Source organism: Centroberyx gerrardi, chromosome 7 (genome assembly GCF_048128805.1).
Source record: "Centroberyx gerrardi isolate f3 chromosome 7, fCenGer3.hap1.cur.20231027, whole genome shotgun sequence".
NCBI lineage: Eukaryota > Metazoa > Chordata > Actinopteri > Beryciformes > Berycidae > Centroberyx > Centroberyx gerrardi.
This window is the reverse complement of record NC_136003.1, coordinates 28,275,606-28,296,680: the sequence shown is the minus strand read 5'-3', so window position 1 is coordinate 28,296,680 and position 21,075 is coordinate 28,275,606. Positions and strand designations below refer to the sequence as shown.

Here is a 21,075-nt window from a genome sequence, read left to right as displayed (position 1 = left end):
ATTATTGAAGAGCCGTTTTTTTTCTTTACACGACCCCCCTGGCTCGCAAATGAAGTAAGAAGGCAGAAGACGGTTGGACCATTGGGGAGTCAGGACCGCTGTATTCATTTGCCAGAGTGGGAAAGGAATTAAAGACCTCATTGCGGAGTGCTGCTATTACTCTCTTTGAAAAATGAAGCTGTTCTCCTACTGTTTTTCTATTAGTGCCAGTGGAGTGTGTGCCCATCTGCGTCCATACGGTAGATAGGTGGCTTTTAATAATGCATGTTTTCATTTATTTTTAAACTCAAAAGGGGGAAGATGTCCAACGGAGAACAGTGCGGAGAAGCGACGTCGACGTCCGCGGCCGCGGCTGCACGTAAATCAGGTCAGGGGCCGCAGCGTTTGAACCCCCCCCTCCCCCCCCCCCCCCCTCCTTTCCCCTCGTCGTTTTCCACGGGGACAGGAAGTCACAGCGCACGAGGCAGATGACTTCCTGTGGGATGGCCATGCCTTGGGACTGTGCTGATTACAGCAACAGCCTGAACAAACATGGACCAATAAATCACTCTCCCACATTGTCAAATCCTGCACACAACAGTACAGCACATTTGTTATTTTGTCGTGCCGAGTGTGTGTGTTTGTGCATGTGTGCGCGCGCTCGTGTGTGCTTCTACATGTATGTGCATGCATGCATATGCATCAGCACATGCAATGTATGCAGTGTACATCTGTGTGAACCTCCTCTGCTGTATATGTGCATGTATATGAACGCCTTCTCCCCCTCTCTTACAGTGTGTTAGCATGTCGTCCGCTCCTCCAAACAGACGCTCCAGCAGCAGAGTGCGGGACATGAGCCGGCCGCGGCTTTGACAGCACGCCGGCGTCCACTGAATGATTGTGGAGGACAGAGAGGGCTGAGGGACTGCTTCCTCCTGGTCACCGGAGACCTTCAGGCGCACTCAGCCAGTCTGAAGCAGTGCAGTGACCAGTGCCAAAACTAATGGCAGTAAAGCACCAGGGGACGGCCTGACGGGTTGAGCGATGGGCCAACCCGGCCGAGCCTCGGTCAAGGGACGCCGGGACGCGGGGCGAAGCTGGAGGTGGCTGGACGAGCGTGGGAGACAAACAATATCACTTACAGCCCGGCCTCGGTCTCCTCTGTGGCAGTGGGTGTCGCTACAGTAAAAGCCAGTGAAATACAGTCCTATCATAAGGGCCGGTGTATAAGTCATATATCACCGGGGTTCAGCGTTTTGTTCCCAGACGCCGGCCGTCTGTTTGTATGCAGACGGGGTGAAAGTGAGAGGCAACTGCCATCGCTGCTGTGCCCACTGTCATCTCGCTATCTCAGCAGACGGCGGTGGAGGAAAAAGAAAAAAAAGCCCCGGCAGATTCAAAGGGACAAATTACATCCCCCCCCCCTAACGTTTGGACTGATGTCAAAGTGGGGCAGTGTGGTAATTTCAGCATTATCTCCACAGCGGCCATGCTTTTCTCTGTCAAGGGCAGCGTGCAGCGGGGCCAGCCCCTGATGTGACCCTGTCTGCATGGACAGCTCCAGAGGGATGGCTAATCCCTTTATCTGCTGCCGCTCCTCTTATCTCCCGCACGGTGATGGCTGGGAGGAACCGGCCCCACTCAGGCCCCGCACAAGCCCCCTGGGGCAGGCAGGGCTATCCCAGCCAAACCCTTTTGAGTGTACACACACACACACACACACACACAGGAAAGAGGAGGAAAGGGGTAGCGGGAGGGGGAGGGCCGTGTGAGACGAGCCACCTCAAAAACCCAGACAAATTTAAAGGAAGAGACGACCTAACTTGACACGGGACACTGAGCCGGGGTCTGCCTCTTTGCCAAAGTCTGAGATCATAGGAAGGGAGAGAGAGTAGGGGAGAGGAGAGAGAGAGAGAGAGAGGAGGGAGGAGCTGAGGGGGTTTTAAATTTTGTTGTCGGGTTTCTTGGCACGGCAGACAGAGGCCTAATCGACGCCGGCTTGGCAGCGAGGCTGGGAGAACGTTGGGGGCTGAAGAGATCACGTTTTCGTCTCCAGGGCTGGGCTTTTGTCTGCTTTACTTCTGTTTCATCTAAGCACGCAAGGAGAAAAGCCAACTGTACTTACATAGATCTCTGCACCATAGAAGCCATCTTGGTACACCACCCTGCGAAATGAGAGGGAGAAACGGGAGAAAAGTGTTAGCCGATTTGGCGTACGCACCGTCTCTTGAATTGAGTCTCGGCCCCTGACGTTTTCGATATTTCCCCCCCCATTTCAGCCGGGACCAAGTCAAGCGGATATTTGCATGGCGGAAACGAGGAGTGATGGAAGCGGGCCGGGGTGAGTCTATGGGGTCAGCTCTTAGCGGCTTCGGCGCACCACAAATAATGAATGACATATTAAGGGGAAAAGCGCAACCATTTCACAATCCCCGTCCAATTTTCTGCTCTGGTAAAATTGTTTGTCTTTCCAGTTGCTGCAGTGTTGTCAGGAGGGACGGTGGTGGTGGTGGTGGTGTGTGTGTGTGTGTGCGTGTGTGTGTGTGTGTGTGTGTGTGTGTGTGTGTGTGTGGGGGGGGGGGTAAGGGAGGGAGGAGGGGCGGACAAAGGAAGGCAGCGAAGGAGCTCCGTCACGTGACTCCGCTATATAAATCAACCAGCTGCCATCAGTAGCAAAGGGCCCCAGAGTGGGAGGGAGGGGAGGAAGGGGACGTGGGATTTCCAGTCCCAGCTTCGGCACCGAGTCTCTCCGCAGTGAGACGGATCCCGATCTAATCACAGATAGACAGCTATACCGGGCCCTTGGCCTGCCTCCGTCAGACCTCTCCCACGGCCACACAGACCACTGCTGATAAGAGACGAGTGTGAGGCAGGGCTGCACAAAGCCAGGAGATCAGCATAGGCCCTGGTCACAGTCCAGTGAGATCTGCCCAGTAATACGCTATCTCAGCTCTCTGTAGCTCTCCCTGCGGCTTTGTTAGGTCCTCCTTTGTCAACAGCACAACGCACAAATGTAAGGATAGGCAGACACAGTTAAGCGTACGCACACAGATGGAGACACAAATACAAATATGTGTGCACAAACTCAAGCGTGCACGCCCACACGTGTGCACACAGCGGAGTGAGTGCCTCATACATATAGACACAGACACACAAACACACACACACACACACACACAGATACCGACATATGCCAACATAAACACAGAACTAAAATGTCTGGCACTGCGAGAATCGCTCATTGTCGCCGTCCATTCAGGGTAGAGATTAGACTCGGATACTCACGCTCCGTAAGCTGGGATGGGTGGTGGGGGGGGTGCTGTGCGGAACGTGTTGTACACAGCCCGCCCCCGGCCTCGCAAGTGGGCGCCCCTATAGGCCACCGTAGCCCCTGTGGCAGGGTAGGGAAACCCTGTTACTATGGAAGGAAACACACGAGAGAAAGGAAAATGACTTTCAGAGAACATCCTCGACTTGGCATTGCTTACCTTATGACAGAATACATTAGAGAGAGACGTGTGGCACTGCTTTCCCTATGACAGAATGCATTATGGGGAAGACAAGGAAACAATAGATTTAATCTTTTCTAGGTGCGCCTCATCGAGCACTCTCCCCTTTCCCAGCTCGCTGCTTTGTGCCGTACTCAGCAAGGATCCACATTTGCTGTACGCATCCTTTCCTGATGCCTGGCGAGGGGCAGCCTTGAAGCACAGGCAGGTAATGGATGCAATACCACTAGTTTCGCACCACGGCTTTTGCATAGTTTAGACACAATGGGCTAGCAGCGACGGGGGAGGGACGGCGGGGGGAGAGGAAGCGGGAGAGAGGTAGAGGGCGTTTCTAGGTGTCGGCGGGAGACAGGTGGGAGGTGAAGGTGGTCGAACAGCCTTTCTGGATGTTCACCGCCTCCCCGAGGGGGGAAGCGGAGCAGATGGGCCGGACAACCGAGGCCCGAACCCCGGCGTGACCCCCCGTCTCAAAACCCATCTGGGACCACCTTTAGCCAATCGCACGTCCTCCTACCGGTGAATGAGGATGGGCGGGGGGGGAGGATGGGGTGGAGGGGAGGATGGGGTGGAGGGGAGGAGGGGGAGCGGGGGTCGGGGCGGGTGGCAAGGGTCGGTGTGTGGCAGCGCGACGAAAAAAGTCCGCGGTCGCCGATTAGAGGACGGGCGATGTGATCCTCAGCTCTCTACTTAACCTTCAATCAGTCCAGTCGCCGTCTGATTACGAGTTGCGGCGCTGCATACAAACACGCTGATCTCTCTTTCTCTCTCTCTTTCTCTCTCTCTTTCTCTCTCTCTTTCTCTCTCTCTGTCTCTCTCTGGTCATGATTAAACCGGCCTCCTCTCCTCCAGCTATCGAAATTCCCCCACACCTCCTACACCCGCTGCTCTTTACCCTCTCCCCCTCCCCCCCCGACGCCCACTCCATCACAACACAGCTACCCCCATCACTCCTATTATTCTTCATCCCCAGCAAAAAAGCGACCCCCCCCCACCCTCCCCAAAATAAAAAAAATGTTCTCTTCTCTCCAGTTCTTGATTTATTCATTACCATGACATGTTTTGGGTGAATTCATCACAGACCACTTCAATTTCTCCACTCTGGGATCACTGTGTGACGGGGTGCAGTGAAGCTCCTGTCCTGTATTTGGGTGTGTGTGTGTGTGTGTGTGGAAAGGGGGTTGGGGGGGGGCTGGGGGACCTTACACAGGTTAATAACATGTATCCAATGCGTTTCAGATGAACCCGCTGCCGCGAAGAAGCCGGCAGGCAGTCCCTTGCAATCGCAGCTAAACTAGACTACAATGAAGATCCATGGTAGCTCGTATATATACTCAGTGGTGTATGGGCTTCTGCCAGGCATTACTTGTGTATGTGGTGTGTAGCGTTAACCCTGCAGGTGGACTAGACCAGTGAGCACCCTAATGAACGATGCACACCCTAGCCCCGCTGCTTCAATAAAGCTGACAGGGAGACAGATTAGTGGTGCTTTTAAAAACACAGAGAGCCAGGTTTAATGTCTTCTGCCATTAACAGCACGCTCCATTAGTGGGTCCGCACACATATTCAAACTCTGCGTCTCATTTGGCCAGGTAACGCCCACATCCCCCCACCCCCCCACCACCACCACCACCCACCCTCCACCCCCCCCCCACCGAGGTGCAGGACACTTTGTTTGCTGCCAACGTAGCAATAGACTGCCTGGACTCGCAGGGTGCCCCCTTTCCCCCAAGTGATTTATAATGCTGACCTTGACATTTAAATTAGTCTCTTTTTTTGGAGCAGTGGACATCTGAGCTCAGTTGCTAAAGGGCAAAAACAATCCTCTTTGATAGTTTCCGAGGTGTTTTTCCCCCCCTCCCTCCTTAACAAATCGCTACTATTTCTGGGCCCTGAAAGTCCACTGTTCCTTCCATTTTTTTTTTTTTTTGGGGGGGGGGGGAATTTGTATGCAATATGCACGCGGTGATGTATGTGAACGTAAACTCGTAATGAGTTGGCGATAGGCTACACTGCTTCAATAATAACCCATAAATCAAAGGCACTGTCACACCTTGGTAAGCCCATGAAAAGCAACAACAGCCACGGTGTACGGGAGCACAAACCCGGTCTAGCCACCAAAGTCAAACACCTTTTCCGGGAGGAGGGCTGGAGAAAATATGAGTTATGCGCTGGAGGGCGGCGGGGTCACGCTGCACCTCATATGTCATATGTGTCAACTTGAGAGAAGCTCAATACCTGCAGAGCCGGTTGGACCCGAGGTAATCCAGCTCTGTGCCAATGATGGGGTCGTAACCGGCCCCCATAAAGAAAGACCTGATTTTCCACAAGGTTGATCTCTCTAATACTTCCTGCTCAAATACATCGGGCAATGAGCACTTAATCCAAGCACTGGGGACCAAAAACAGCTTAATCTAATCAAGAGTCTGGAGCTTAATTATCCCCTTAACGTACACTCCAACAATGAGAGGATCTGTCTACATATATTAAGATGGCAATTAGCCTTTCTTTTCTGTCATTTACACAGCTGGTAGCTTTTCACCAGTCCTCAAGAAAACCCACCTCAGTCGCTGAAAATATGAACTGGTGAATGAAGAGCTACTCATCTCCTGTCTCCTTAGGAATTAGCAGGAGAGAAGGGGGTCTCTCTCTCTCTCCCTGTCTCTCTCTCTCTGTCTGTCTGTCTCTCTCTCTCTCTCTCTCTCTGTCTCTCTCTCTCTCTGTTAGCCTAAATGAGCTTGTCCAAATGAAAGGATTTCAAAATTGTAGCTCTCCATGGTGCTGAAAACATCCACTGTAAGGGATGATCCAGATAAGTTTGCCAGTGAGATTTAGAAATGCAATAATTCAGTTATGGTAAGATGAACTAAACAATACAATATTTATTCTGTTCTTGAGTAGATGACATATAGATCTGCCCCCAAATTTTTTCATACTTTACTGCGTCATTCTTTTATAATGTTGCAATGTAGTTTTTATTTCCATACTGAGACACTTTTTTTCTTTTTTATTTGCTATATGTTGCCATTTTCTTTTTTAAATTAAGCAGTAAAAACAAAATTAAAGAGAAAAAAACAAATACTCATTAACAGGACAAATGTGCAACATAAAATAATAAAAAATAAACTCAATTAATTTGAAAAAAGTTGTGTATGTACTTATATGCATATATGCACATATACATGCACACACATGTGTATGCAGATATTCATAGTTACACACCCATTTACATATGGGCATTTAGACATACACATACATGCGTACATGCATGGGAAAAAAATAAAAACTGAAACTAATCAAAAGTTGTGTATGTACTTATATGCATATATGCAAACATACACATACACACACACACATATATATAGTGCATATACTCACATATATATATAGTGCATATACTCATACCCATAGCTACACACCCACCTACTGTACATATGAGCAAATATATATATATATGCGCAGATTCATTCATACACACATAGCCATGCGTTTATTCATGTGAAAATAGCAAATAAAACCATTCAAAGGACACTCAGGCTGTCTGGTGCTGTGTAAAGAGTCTGAGCTCACATGAAGTCAGGTAGTGCAGAATAGATTCTGATGGAGTTTTGTTCCACCAAAATGTTCATGTGAAACCGGAGCGGAGTGAAAAAGGTGAGCGCGGCTAGTGGAAGGCTACCAGCTACCATAACCATCATCTCTGCCACTGCTATGTTTTTCTGCCAATCCGTCCATTTGACTGGGAACCCAATCACCTTGCTCCCGTTCCCCCGGACCGCGACCCCCCCTCCTCGGCCCCCCCGCCCCCCTCCAGCGGGGCTCCGGGGGAGGTTTGGGTTGCAGGTGGCAGCAGAGGACATGGGCCCGGGGTTGGCGCCGCCCGCCTGTACCCTAACAACCCCCCCCCCCCTCACCCCCTCACCCCCCCCCATCAGTAGGAGGAGCCAGTCTACCCTGCGAGAGGTTAAGAGCGGGGAGCCGGCATGAGGCTCTCATCCGTCATTCTCCTGAATGGGTTTTGAGGACAATAAACCTGTAGCGCCAGGACGAATGGAGACGGAGTGTGCTGTCACCGAGCCAGGATTTATGGCTCCCAATTTCACTGATCTCCCGCACAGAAATGAGGACTGATAAACAGTGATTAATCGCCTTTACATCCCATTTTACTCCCACCTAAAGTATATTAACTGTAGCTATGATGATTTCAGAATACATCCGTGAACCCCGCGCACCTGATTCTTGATTTTTTTTTTTTTTTCTCTGGGAGGAGAGGAACATAAAAATATCACAGTCAGAGGCGTGGTCCAGCATTTTTTTTGTTTGGTTTTTTTTTTCAAGCTAAAACGCCCTTTTGGCTCCTCGTTAGGGCGGTTTTGTTTCAAAAATGTATCTCTTATTTATGTTTCCCATCTTCCCAGCTGGCAAGCATATGTTGTCGTTTAGGCTTGGCAAACTCCAGCGCCATGTCAAGACGACTTGAAAAATTAGCAGCCAATAAATCACCCAACCCCTCCTGCTTCCCCTGCCTGGAGTGGTGGACCACACTCCCTCTGATTTATGAGATGATTTGGGAAGTGTGTGTGCGTGCGTGCGTATGTGTGTGTGTGTGTATGCGTGTGTGTGAAACAGAGAGAGAAAGTGTGCAAGAAAGAGGGGACATCTATTAGTATCTGTGTTCTACATAGGTTATCTATTTCTGTGTGCTGGAATGCATTGGTCCGAATTAAAACGGGGAAAAGCGCTAGCGTTTTATATGTATGAAAGTCTGTGAAATGTATGCTAATTTGGATGAGAATTTTAAGATTTCAAGATTTTTAATTTGTCACGAAATGTGTCTGACCATGGCATAATGTGTATGTTTGTGTGTATGTGCATAGGGAAGTGTGTGTGTGTGTGTGTGTGTATATAATTATCAGGGGAAGATGTCGGAACCGAGGGAGCTGTGGGGGGAGGGGGGAGGTGGGAGGGAGGGAGGGAGGGAGGGAGGGGGGGGGTGAGGGGTTGGAGATGAAATAAAAATGATAGATGACTGCTTTCTGTCATGGACAGTTATTTAGAGGTTCGCCGTAAAGCTGTCCGGGGAATGAACAGATTTTAGTCTAATGAGCAGAAAGGAAAGCCGTTAAAGTGGCGCGATGTGCTCAGCACTTCTTCCAAATGAAATAGTACCATTTCCCCCTCATTAAAATGCAAAGGGTTCATATAACATACAGCAATAAAGCTGGCATGTCGAGGCAGAGAGAGATAGGGAAAACCCCACTGAGCTCATCTCATTCCTCCATTACTGAGACCAGAAGGAATAGCGGCCTTCGACAGGGTAGGTGCCAACAATATCGCTCACTCAATCTCCCTTATTCGGTTAGCTCTGTAAAAGTCAATCTGGCGCACTTGGCAAATCCATCCACGGCAGCAGCCTCCACAATCTGATAACAGTTGCAGGGGCGCCTGCTCTTGAAATCATTTTTTTTTTCAGCTTTACAGTTGCACACCGCACAAACAATGGCTCAGGCTCCCTCAGCCACTCAGAGAGGCTTGGATCATCCACTGCTTATCTGGGCCCCGCCGTTAGATTCACTTTGATTTGAGGGGAATTTCATGTTCGGCGGGTTCAGGATGAACCTGATTGTAGAATTCAGGGGGTCAGATTCGGATTGGGTCCGTCTGATAGTGGTTGTGTGTGTGGAGGAGTGGGATGTGGTGGCAGGTGGAGAGGGGAGCAGCTTTAGAGTTTCTACTGTTGGAGTACTGCTATAGTATATACTGTATATATACTGCTGGGTCTCTTACCGGCATACAGTTCAGGACCATAGACAGCTCCTACCACCGGATTCAGCTTCCAGCCTGGTAAAGGAGAGAGAACACAACACGTTTTAGACTAGAATTAATTGAAAAAACAGACAAAATTGGTTTTATGATATATTTTTTTTTAGGGACTTGCCATTCGTGTAAGGGTTGGCCACTTTTTTGTTTGTCATCACTCGTGCTGTCGCGTTGTTCACCTGTTCGAACCAACAAAACACAGAGCCGATGTTTACTGAACTTCACACGGAACGCACTGTCCTGGTCGGGCCAAAAGACCAGCAAGAAATGAAAAGACAAAAAAAAAAAAAAAAAAAAAGCGGAGATTATGTAAATAGGTTTGTAGCACGTTTGGCGAGATTGAGGAAACAATGGCCTTGAATCACCTTTACATGAATTTATTCATCATTTCAATTTTCTTTCAGATGATTCAATTACTGTAAAGTGGGGGAAAGCATGCACCAATTACCTACGGATATGAAAGAAAAAAAACAACAAAAAAAAACCAGCAACCTCCAAAACCAGTAATTGGTTGGATAAACAAATGGATTCGAAAAGAAAAACACAGACAGTGCTTTGATTTTCTTCTATTGACCTGATGAGAATGACTGAGTAGGGGCTTGGCTCATTGTAAACAAGAGCGGGATTAGAGCAGGCAACACTAAACGATGGTGACAGGGGAATGCAGGTCTTCTCAGATTTGACAGGCTCCTAGGGGATGATAGCATGCATTCATTCTCCATTGTCAGGTAATGATGGACAACTGGCACGTCCAGGTTGACATGTATGGATCCCACGTTCTACTGAGTACATGTTATACGCACCATTATGCATGCATGCATCCAGGCGCACACATACACACACACGCAGATCTGCACACACACACACACTTGCAGCCACATGCTAATGCGTGGGTCTATAGGTGAGAGCGGGGGTGTTGAGAAGGAGTTCGGCAGCAGGCAAGAAAAAGGAGGAAAAAGAGGGAAAAAAGGAAAGCACCTCTATTTTGCGTCCCTCTACGATTGTACCGTTTAGTTTCTCCCGTGCACGATCGGCATCTGTGCTTGTTTCGAAAGTTACAAACCCAAAGCCCTGAGAGAGCCACGTTAGCCACCGGTAGAGAGGAAGAAGTAGGTAAGGATGGACACACACACACACACACACACACACACAAAAGAGAAAGGGGAAGGGAGGAGAGAAGGGAAAGAGAAGTGAGAAGACAGGAGTAGGTGAGCAGTAGCGGCGGCAGAGTCTAGTTGTAAGCAGCCAGATTAATTAGAGGCAGTTAGTGAGGCGTCAGGAAACAGCAAACAGAGAGATCCAAGGAGAAGAGGATAATGGTGACATGACCTCACACAACAACACTAACAAACCTGCCTGCTTTACCCAATTAAACAGCATAACACCAGCGCCATGGGTGAATGTCAGGAAGCAATGGATGCATAACACTGTGTTAGCCGGCATAATAGTCGCATAATTATCCACATTTCTTCGGCGGCACCCTCGCCCAAACAACACAGTCCTCCTTTGAAGATGTGGACGATATGCAAAAGGGGGAAGAAGGGTGTGTGTGTGTGTGAATTCTCAAAAAAAGGAGTGATTAACTTGACCGTTGACTATTTCTAATTCGTTGTACTAGCAAGGGGGGCATTTACACGGGGGCAAAATTGCTCTGGGTCTTTGATGCACGGTCCCATTTGATGAACCTTTACATAAGAAGTGAATGGTGTCATAGCAGATACAGTATCCTCCCCCACAGCAGCTTCGCAGGTAATGAAAAAAAATCCTCTCTGATAGAGAATGGGAGACAGAAATAAAAGTGAGGATATCGACTTTAAACCCCAACCTAAATACATCCACCTCTCATTTCCATTCTCATTCCCATCCCCCCCCCTTCGCTAACTCTCAGTCTCCGTCCCTCCCCAGGGGGGTTTGTCACTTGCTTGAGTTATGTGGACTGGGATACTGGACCTGAGCTGGAGCGAAAAGCCTTAACATATGCTGGCCAAACAAGTCCCATTCCTTTGGTTTCTATATATACTTATGGAGGTATAGGCAGGGGGAGAGGGAGCATGGCCGGCACTGCCTGATAATTGCTTGAGGATGTAATACATGTGAGAGATGGCATGCAGTGTGATCTTGTATGCATACACAGGATCTCCGGGCTTCTATTCCCAGCATAAATAACACGGGAGCTGTCCTTGGGGAAAGAGAGATAAAGAAATAAATTCAAAAAAGGAATTGAGGGCAAAATTAATCCTTTGGACATTTCACCCGACTATGGTTGCCCCCTCTATCTTTTTTTATCATGCACAAATAATTAGCTTACATGGGGGGAGAGTGGAGACACCATTTTTCAAAGGAGACAAACATATTGAATGCAAATTGCCAAAGCTTCATAGAAAATAGATTGTTTATTAATGGCCTGGTAGGTTCATTATATAGCACGCAGGGTGCGGGAGAGAGAGGCATCATGGGTAATGGCTTTGTAGGGCACAAACAATAAATGCTTGTTACGGCGGAGGAGGCAGGTTTATCCGGTGCTCAATCTTGTCTGGCTGAGGGGGCTGAGGGGGCTGAGGGGGCTGAGCGCAGCAGCGTCGCCTGCTTCCAGGCTCCCTGCATACCTATATAAGATCCCAAACTACTCCCAGGTAGGAATGGGAATCAATAGTATTCATGCCTCAACACCCAGCCAGGGAGCCTGTCTCCTTTATGAATGGAAAGCTGTGGAGCTTGGTACACTCTATTAAATGAACAGCTGGATGGGTAGCACTCTGCTGTTCACATCACCGAAAGGCTTCCACTGTATACAGGAAGCGGTTTGGAGATAGATGCTGCAGTTAACGCAGTGCTGTGGATATTTTTCTGCTGCTTTCTTGGTATTATTCGTTTAGGAATTCAAGTTTTTCCTTGATTTATACATGTGTACGATCAAACACATTGTTGTAATGTCTTGTTGTAATGAAGAGATTGTTTTGAATGATTAAATTTAAATCCATTCTTTGCTGTGTAATGACTCCAGTAAATGCATCACAACTGGACTTCCCCTCACTAAGAAATGCTAAAGTTGTGCTGCTAAACAGTTACAGTTTGTTTAAGGTTGTTTTTAAAGTCATAATTAAAAATAAGTCTGGATGTGGGCATTCCAACTAGTTAAACACGTGAGCGCTTCCATGTTGTGGAAGCGTTCGTCCCATTTGTCCGTTTCTTCCCATGTGACGTAAATGCGGCATTAGCCTTCAAATTCATTCAATAAATACCCTTTTAACTAAACTACATTTATTTGCAAAACATCATGGGGAACATTATTCTTCCCCTGAACCATAGTATATTTGAAAACAAAATCATAAAAACTGAATAATATAGGAGCTTTTTAATCAACGCCCGGGCTTCAAAGTGGGCCGGGTCCCTAAACGAGCGGTTTCAATTCCATAAGCTTGAGGACCTGCAGCCGCTGCCGGATTAAGTGAATTGTGAAACAGCTCAATCATGAATTGATTGACAGGGCTAATGATTCACAACTCGGGTTAGAGCTACAATAACAACAACAACAATAGAGAGAGAGAGAGAGCGAGGCGTGGTGGATGCGGCTCTCCAGGACCGGGCTTAGAGACCACTACTCCCAGCCAATGTACACACTACACTAATGCCATCATTAGGAAACAGAAGAAGTACATGGTAATGAAGCAGCTGGCGTTCTAGTTCACTTACCTTGGATCCTCGCTCATTAAAGATAATCTCCACATCTAAAATCTTTCCAAATTGCTGCAGAGAGAAAAGAAAAGGAAAAAAAAAAGAGAGAGGGGCAGAGATAAAGTTAGAAAGCCTCACTGACTGTGAATTCATGAGAAGGACGACGAGCGGGGAGAAAGAAAAACCATTAAGGCAATATGGAAATGTTACTTTTGTGAGGAAATGGTGGTCAATTTGCATTTGTTAGCTCGGCAAACAGTTTCTGAAGCTCGGCTGCTTTAAAAAGAGAATCCACAGCAACTGTTTTTAGGCTATTTTGTAATTTTCCATTTCATCAATACTATATGAAATGAGATCACAATATCTCTAAAAATATCTGTGTACACACGGCAGGGTTTTTTTTTTTTAAACAAGGAAAAAGGAAACAGTATCAGATGATGTTTTGAGGTTGTGTTGTGATGTGGATTCCCCCCCCCCCCCAACCCACTCCCCCTCCCCCTCTTAAGCTCCCGGGGAAAACTCACTTCTTTAAATCCCCCCCTACCAGATAACTGGGCTCTGGCTTGTGGAGAGGCTGGCAGGGTTTCTACCGAACAGGTGGATCAGCTCTCTCTATCTAACCATCTATCCATTTACCTGCCTCTCTCTCTCTCTCTCTCTCTCTCTCTCTGGGTCTCTCGCCCATTCTCTTACCCCCTCTTCCTCTCTCTGTTTGTGCGCTTCCACAGTCAACAGGACTTAAGGGGCGGTCCCAAGGGGTTAACACGCTCAAGCCTTTCGATTTAACAGGCTTGCCTTCGGATCATTAGAAAACAGAGGAATGAAAGCAAACCGTAAGTTCCCCTAATGAGTGGAGTGAGAGCGACTTTTAATTGCTGTCTACAATGGCCGTATTATTTCATTAAAAGTAATTACCCTGTCAAGCGGTCCGCGTCGCCTTCATTTCGGCACAACAGGGAAGAAATGGGCCTTCCATGTGGTCGACGCTCAATGGGAATGGATGGATCGTTTGACTGAGCCACTAATAGGGGTTAGGAGGAGGTGGCTATTATCTGACTGCGCTGGCTGCAGTGGAGTGAGGAGTGGAGTGGGCTTGAGGAGGAGAGGGTTTATGGGATGGCAAAAAACATATGGCCCCTCGCACTCGAAAGGGTCACGCAGCGACCTCGCCGCACCAAGTTAAAAAAAAAGGCGACGCTATTTATGACCTTCTCCATTCCAGCAGGCTGTATCGCCTCTCCTGTATGCTCCGGTACTCCCCGCTCTTCTTAAAAAGAGATTCCATAGGCCCATCTACACATCTGCCTCGTATGGCGCTCGGCTCCATTGATTCGAATGGGAAGCGCTTTAAGTGTGAGGCTCGATCACACACACAGGCATTTATATCCCAGCGTGATGCCCCTTCTTCGCCTGAGATGACAATGCTTCCCCCACGCAATGTGCAGATGCTAATTGTTTTAACCGAGCGTAATGGGCTTGTGGCGTCGATTAATTAGTTTCAGAGGAAGTCGTCTTTGTGGATTTCCACATGGCACTGGGGACTGCTCGCTGCTCACGAGTGATCTCAGACACTTCCATCCCCACCCACACACACACACACACACACACACACACACACACACAGAAACAGCTGCATCAGCAGCACCGATAAACAATAGCATCAATGGGAGGGGTCTCCGGAGAGAGGACAAGGGAGGGACTGACGTCATCTGAGAGGCTGCAGCTATATCCATGCATCGCAGAGTGTAAAAAAAAAATTAAAATATCAATATGGAAAGAAACGAAAGCATCCACTGGAGCGGGGGAACTCATAAGCGCTAGTTAATACCGTATGAATCTCCAGTCAACACATTGTCTTTCTCCTTCTTTCCTCTTTTCCTGAGACACTTGGCTCCGAATTAAAGATACAACTGCATTTCTTCCACTCCAATCATCCTGATGTGAAAGCACCAAACAGGGGTGAGGACGCCGCGTGTCCCTGTCTTTGATTAGTTTAAACACCTTTAAGCTCTTCACGCACCTATAATTACCATGCTACAGCGGCATGATCCATTGAAACAGCAGAGGGCCGGCGTAGCGCAGCTCCAGCCGCGGCGCTCGGTGTGACAGCGGGGTCGGGGCGGATGGGTGGTGGGGGTGGGGTGGGGGGGGGGGGGCGGGGGCAGAGGTCTTGATTGCTCTGGGGAACGCTGTGAGAGCCCTTACATGCGCTGTAGTGGGAGAGAAGTGCCGATGAAGAACCCGGTCGCAGAAACGAGGGCACCCTCAAGCAGCGCAGCATGGGCACTGCGCAGAGAGTGTTTTCATTTCCCCCCCCCACTCGCTCGCTCTCAGAGATCACAGTTTCTAATTACTGATTAAGGTCCGCTGTGGTCGTCCTAATGAGCCCTTCATTCAGAGCCTCGTTAAAGGCTCACGGGCTTCTCCGCACCCTTAACCCGGCGGCGGGGCGGGGCGAATCTCAGGCCCTCCCTCCCTCATTTTAGGGCGCTGGCTCACCGCTTTCTGCCGGTGGTCAAGCCCACGCTAACCGTATGTGTCCCGGTCGCCGGAGAGAGAGAGGGGCCCTCCATGCCGCGTGGGAGCAGATGGAGCTCCTTGGGGGGCGGGCTTGGCTCTGCTGCAGGGGCCTCCTCTACCGGGCCGTGCACCACCTCCACACCGCCGCGCCTCTCCTTCTCCTCCGCCCGGCCTCCCCTTGCCTTCCTTGCCCGCATGTCTGTGTGGTTTCGCTCATGCGTAACAGTAATGGCGTATTGAGCCGGTGGCGCTCCAGAAGCCATTAGAGCCGGAGGGATGAGGCTTTGCACACACTGATCACACAAAAGGCCCATTGTGGAGGCCATGTCAAGGGGTGGAGCGTCCTGGCTATCTCCTCGCCAAGCTCTGCCCAAGACAATCAATCCCGCAATCCTGTCCCGTGCCAACCACCGGGAGGGGGCATGTAGCAGGAAGGAATGGGCAACATGGTGGGTGAAAGAGGAGGGGGGGGTGTGATTGAGGGGGACTGGGTAGGCCGCGATCAATTTGCACCGTATATCTGCACGCGCCGGCCAGGCACACAAAGCCTCCGAGCTAATTACTGAGGCGATTTGGATTCCACACGACCCGCACCAGAGCTGGGAACAATAAACCCAACAATCAGAGAGAAATAGAGGGAAACGGAGAGAGAGGAGCCATGTTGTCCGCAATTTATAAAGCCACGGCTAGGGCTCTCCTGTAATTAATATCATCAGTTTCGATGTTGTCTTCATAACAATTAGAATTAACGCCTCTGGTTTCTAATGGTCCAATTAGTGCGTAACATTTAAAGTACATTTTTGGCAGTCCTCTTGATTCAGATCCATTATCATTATTGAATTGAGGATGTTTGGTTCAATTCTTATTGAGGTTTTTGTGAGACACCCGGGTGAGCTGTTGGACTGTTAGCCGGTGCTTTAATTGGGCAAAGAGAGAGAGAGAGAGAGAGCACATCTGATTAGGAGCTACAGTATACCAATATGCAATGTTTTTTTTGTTTAAACAGTGCCTGCTGCTGTCCACTCTATGCATGTGTGTGTGAGTGTGTGTCCAAGTTTCCCCTACCATTGAATAGGTGTGGTCTCCCTGCCTTAAGGAGCTGCTAACCCACCTGAAAGAATTTTACTAGTCTGGGTTTCGGAGAGTTTTAGTGTCCCATGATGGTCTAAATGCCGTTTCTGAGGCTTTTCCACCCTGACGAGAATCAAAGTCTGGGGGGAAACGCTTGTGTGTTTGTGTCTGTGTGTGTGTGTGTGTGTTGTGTACCAATGTCCTGCCACCAAGACTGAAGAAAGGGACTCACCCCAAACATTTGCCTTAGGTCGGGGTCCCGGAAGCGGAAGGGGATGTTGGAGACGTGTAACCTCTTGGGCTGCTGCTTCTCTGAAGAGTCTGAGTGCTGGAGCTGGAGCTGCTGAGAGCCCTCTGTTTGCGTCACGTCATCTGTCTGCCAGAGGGAAACAAACAGAGAGAAGACACAAGCTGCTCGTTAGCTCCTACAGTGTACTGTACCTCCCGGGCCCCCGAGGTGGAGGAGGGTGAAATAGGAGGGCGGCGGGGTGCGGGGTGCGGGGTGGGGGGGACCACCTGACTAACTTACTCAGCGTCTGCCATTTTTCAATCTAGCGAGAAAGCCGAGGCGATAAACAGCCGATGACTTATAGTTTCAAACCTGAGGTCGTGCATTACAAATCCACTTATTAATCTCTTGCACTTAGCTCTTGAGCAACAGGGAAGATTGAAGGCGCTGACAAAAAGGCGTGGATATAGATCCCACAGAGCCCTGACACGTCTAGACTAAAGACACATTATTGGTGACGTTTGCACACAGCCATCAGAGTGCGAGGCCCAGAGCCCTCTGCGTTGTTGTTTCCATCATTATGCGAATGCTATGCTGACATTTCTATATAAATGACGTGTCTGATGTCAATGACAAATTCCACTTGTTTCCCTCTCTGACACCGCTGATGGATTTCACCGTGGGTGCTTGCGGCTTGTCTGTTCAGACGAACCTTGTTTTGGCGAGAGGGTTTTTTTTTTTTCCCCTGGCGTTTTGTCTCGGGCCAAAACTTCACCGGTCGACAGTGCAGTTTATCCTCTCAATGAAAACATCATTATGGTGATGATGAGTCTGTCCGCACGGCAGCGAATTATTAAAACATATTTACAAAAATGTGCTGGTGACGCTGAAAAGAGATTAAATGAGGAAACGCAGAGAGAAGGGGAGGACAAGATAGAAAAGAGAGATACAGAGAGAGAGAGAGAGAGAGAGAGAGAGAGTGGAAGTGGCAGATATTGAGTACAAAAGCTGTTTGAATGTGATATGTAAACTCCTGGGTCTCCTGGGAAGTGCTCTGAGCATGGCAAACACACTATACACTGGCTGGGAAGTCACATACACAGACACCGTCTTGTACTCAGATACAGAAGTGAAAAGGGAGTAGGTTGTTGCTAGAGTACAAACGGTTCGAATGACACACACACACACACACACACACACACACACACGCGCACACGCACGCGCTGATAACCCTCGCCCTGCTCCGAGGCTGTCGGATGGCTGCAGGCCTCTCTGAGTGATACATCTCCCACCATTTAGGAAATGGGGTAGGGATTTATTCATTATAATTCATCATCACAGTATTATCATTATCATCATGATCGTAATGATGATCGCCTTTATTATTCTCATTATCATAATCACAATCTCCACTGTAATGGCCGTCATTTATTTGGTTTTTATGGCCCATTCCGAGATGGTGACATACATTGTTAACAGTGACAGTTGTTTGATTCAAGGTCCCACTTTGTCTCCCCTGCAGCCGTCCAGGTAGGCCAGCGCGGTGGCAGCTTCCCCGGCCGCCCCCCGCGCCCCCCGCCCGGGCCCCGCCGCCGTCCCGACCGGAGGTTAACACGTGGCGAAGGACACCGGAGCCGGCAAACGGACTGAGCCGGCCGGCCGGCTAGCGCGGAGTGGATTTGTGACAGAGGGGGAGAGACGGGCGGAGGGGCAGAGGGGGTCTTAACTCTGCCATGTCCTCGTGCGCTGGAGGTTAATAGCCTGAGTAGCCATGTTGGGCCCCGGGGGTGACACATCGCAGACAGATGCCGGGACCGCGGAGGGTGACAAGGTACCGGAGCCCCGCGGGTCAATCTGTTTCATCGGTCACACATGACACTATCGACCTTTAGCGTATGTTACCAGACTACTGAGCACCACTGTCCTCCAGCCCTGTCTGTCTGGCTTTTTATCATGGGAGGCACAGTCGCGTGTTTGCAAACATCCAGATTAACTTTCACTCGGCGCTCAGACAGGCCGGCAGCACGCTGACACAGGGGGCAAATACACATACAGAGAACACAAATACTGAACTGCCGACTCCCAGCCCCCCTAGACTCCATCCTACTAACTCAATAACTTATGGTGTCACGGAGATCCGGGATGCCTGCCTCTCCGCGCCGCTCCCGAGGCTCCAACCTGCCTGCCTGGCTGCGAGACGGTGGTGTTGCAGTGGAAAATAATTACCTCCGTATTACCATAGGAGGCCACCTTCAGTGGCACTTTACTGTCCCGACAGCTGCTGTCACGAGGCTTGGGGGGGCGGGGGCGTGTGATGCAAACCACGCCGTCACCGGCAAAGCCAGCAAACCGGCGAGTGAGAGAGCTGTCAACTCCGGCGACTCTCCGGCTTCCTGTTCAGTCATTTCTCTAAAAGACTCCCTCGCTGTTATTTGCAAATCGCCTGCAAAGTGCTCTGCTCAGCACTTTCCCCCTCCTCGCGGAGTGGCATTACAAGAGCATAATTGAAACTATCTGATTGGAATGCCGCCAAGCAGGTAGATTACATCCGATTAAATAGGGGGGGATACCGAGTCTTCGCTCACAAGAATTATAATGCCTTCGCTTTAATTCGGTTTTTTTCCCCTCCTGGTCCTCCATTGTTTGTTTTCCCTTTCTAAAGAAGCTGCAAACGCATCCCTTCTGTCACCTGAAAGAGCAGGAGGTGAGAAGGGAGTGTGAGGAGTAGAGCCCCCCCCCCCTCCTGCTATTCATATAGAGGAGATAACACAGACATCCCCTTTAACGGTGGCCTACATACCGCCATCAGCCCAGCACCGCCTCTGAAAGCTACACCCTGGTAGAGTCTCAATCCCTTAAACACAGCTCATGAGAGATGAGAGAGGGCATATATGTGTGCCGAGTGTGTGTGTGTGTGTGTGTTTGTGTGTGTAAATGTGTGTGGGTGTGTACTTGTCTGCGCATGGATGTTTGCATGTGTGCATATGTGCATGTGCGCGTGCGTGCCTGCCACGTGCCTTTGTGTGCGTGCGTGCGTGTGTGTGTGTGTGTGTGTGTGTGTGTGTCTATGTTATCACAGTCCCCCAGAATACCCTTTGGAAAGTCTTCATGCGGCTGACACGGGCTGTGAAAAATCTGGAATTGAGTGCTGCCCTAACGCCACTGCCTTAATTTGTTATCTGAAAAGAGAATGATTACTCATGAAATTCAACCAAACCTCAGACTATTTGAACGGGGCCAGATAACGAGCTCAGTTTTTTTTTTTTTTTTTTTGAGCAGAGCTCACTGGCAGCCCTCTGCTACCCTCATCTCTGAGGATTTGGAGAAAAGTTGGGGGCGCCTCTCTGCTCAAGTCGCCCGCTTTCAAGTCAGCTTGTTTGAACATGGCAGAGAGCGAGGTCCCAGAGGTCTGGCTCTGGACAACAGCACCTTCCCAGTATAGAAGAACTGGTAGACACAGACAGAGACACAGAGGGAGAAGTGAGAGGCCCCTGCGCCTCATTAAAACACACACAGTCTCCGTTCTCTGCGGGGAATTCACACAGAATCCATACATTTCACTGAATTTTCATTCTCTCTCGACTCGTTTTAAGTCTTTAAGTCGAGAAGATGGGCAGAGTAAAGCGTCGTCGCGGGGTAGAGGAGCCGAGCGTAGCGGTGGTGGCGCTGGTGGTGGTGGTGGGGGTGGGGAGTCGCAGTGAGCGCTGATCTGCTCCCCCAATCTGTGTTTCTGCAGGGTGCCCTAATCAAAGGCACCCGGGCCCGTCTGTGGCACCCAGAGCAAACAGGCTGGGTCTGTCATTAAAGCTGGGGAACACAGCGGTGGGCGACACTACACCAGCGGCCCCAGGGATTAGACTCTCTGTTTACAGCCCACTAATCTCATCCCTCTCTCCTCGCCGAGAAGGATGGGTGGAAGGGGAGAGAGAGAGAGAGAGAGAGAGAGACGACGCAGGGAACAGGAGAGGAGAGGAGAGGAGAGAGAGAGAGGTTGAGAAGAGAGAGAGGGACTGAGATTGAAGATGGAGGGAAGTAGAGATGAGGGGAGGGACGGCACAAGAGGGAGGGAGCATGAAGGAGAGCAAGGCGAGCTCTCATCTCTCCATGGCCACCATCTCTAGGCTTTCTTCACAGCGGGTGAACAGATGAAATGAAATCAAATGCAAAATGGAGAGAGAGAGAGAAAGAGAGCGAGAGAAAAAGCGGAGGAGTGGTGGTGTATGTGTCGAGGGTGGGGGGTGGAGGGGGGTAGCACAGAGCAGGGGAGTGGAACCT

At 49.6% G+C, this 21,075-nt stretch overlaps 1 protein-coding gene across 2 annotated transcripts in view; it reads right to left on the bottom strand.

The window, feature by feature from the left end:
* The window catches only part of LOC139908241 (RNA binding protein fox-1 homolog 3-like), a 104,381-nt gene that overhangs the window by 5,704 nt on the left and 77,602 nt on the right, over positions 1-21,075 (bottom strand). For both annotated transcript variants that reach the window (XM_078284496.1, XM_078284495.1), the window contains exons 3-9: positions 16,804-16,947; positions 12,999-13,052; positions 10,284-10,376; positions 9,424-9,484; positions 9,273-9,326; positions 3,265-3,397; positions 2,105-2,144 (exon numbers count right to left, since the gene is read on the bottom strand). In XM_078284496.1, the coding sequence (XP_078140622.1) occupies positions 2,105-2,144; positions 3,265-3,397; positions 9,273-9,326; positions 9,424-9,484; positions 10,284-10,376; positions 12,999-13,052; positions 16,804-16,947 (579 nt within the window). The remainder of the gene's footprint in view (positions 1-2,104; positions 2,145-3,264; positions 3,398-9,272; positions 9,327-9,423; positions 9,485-10,283; positions 10,377-12,998; positions 13,053-16,803; positions 16,948-21,075) is intronic.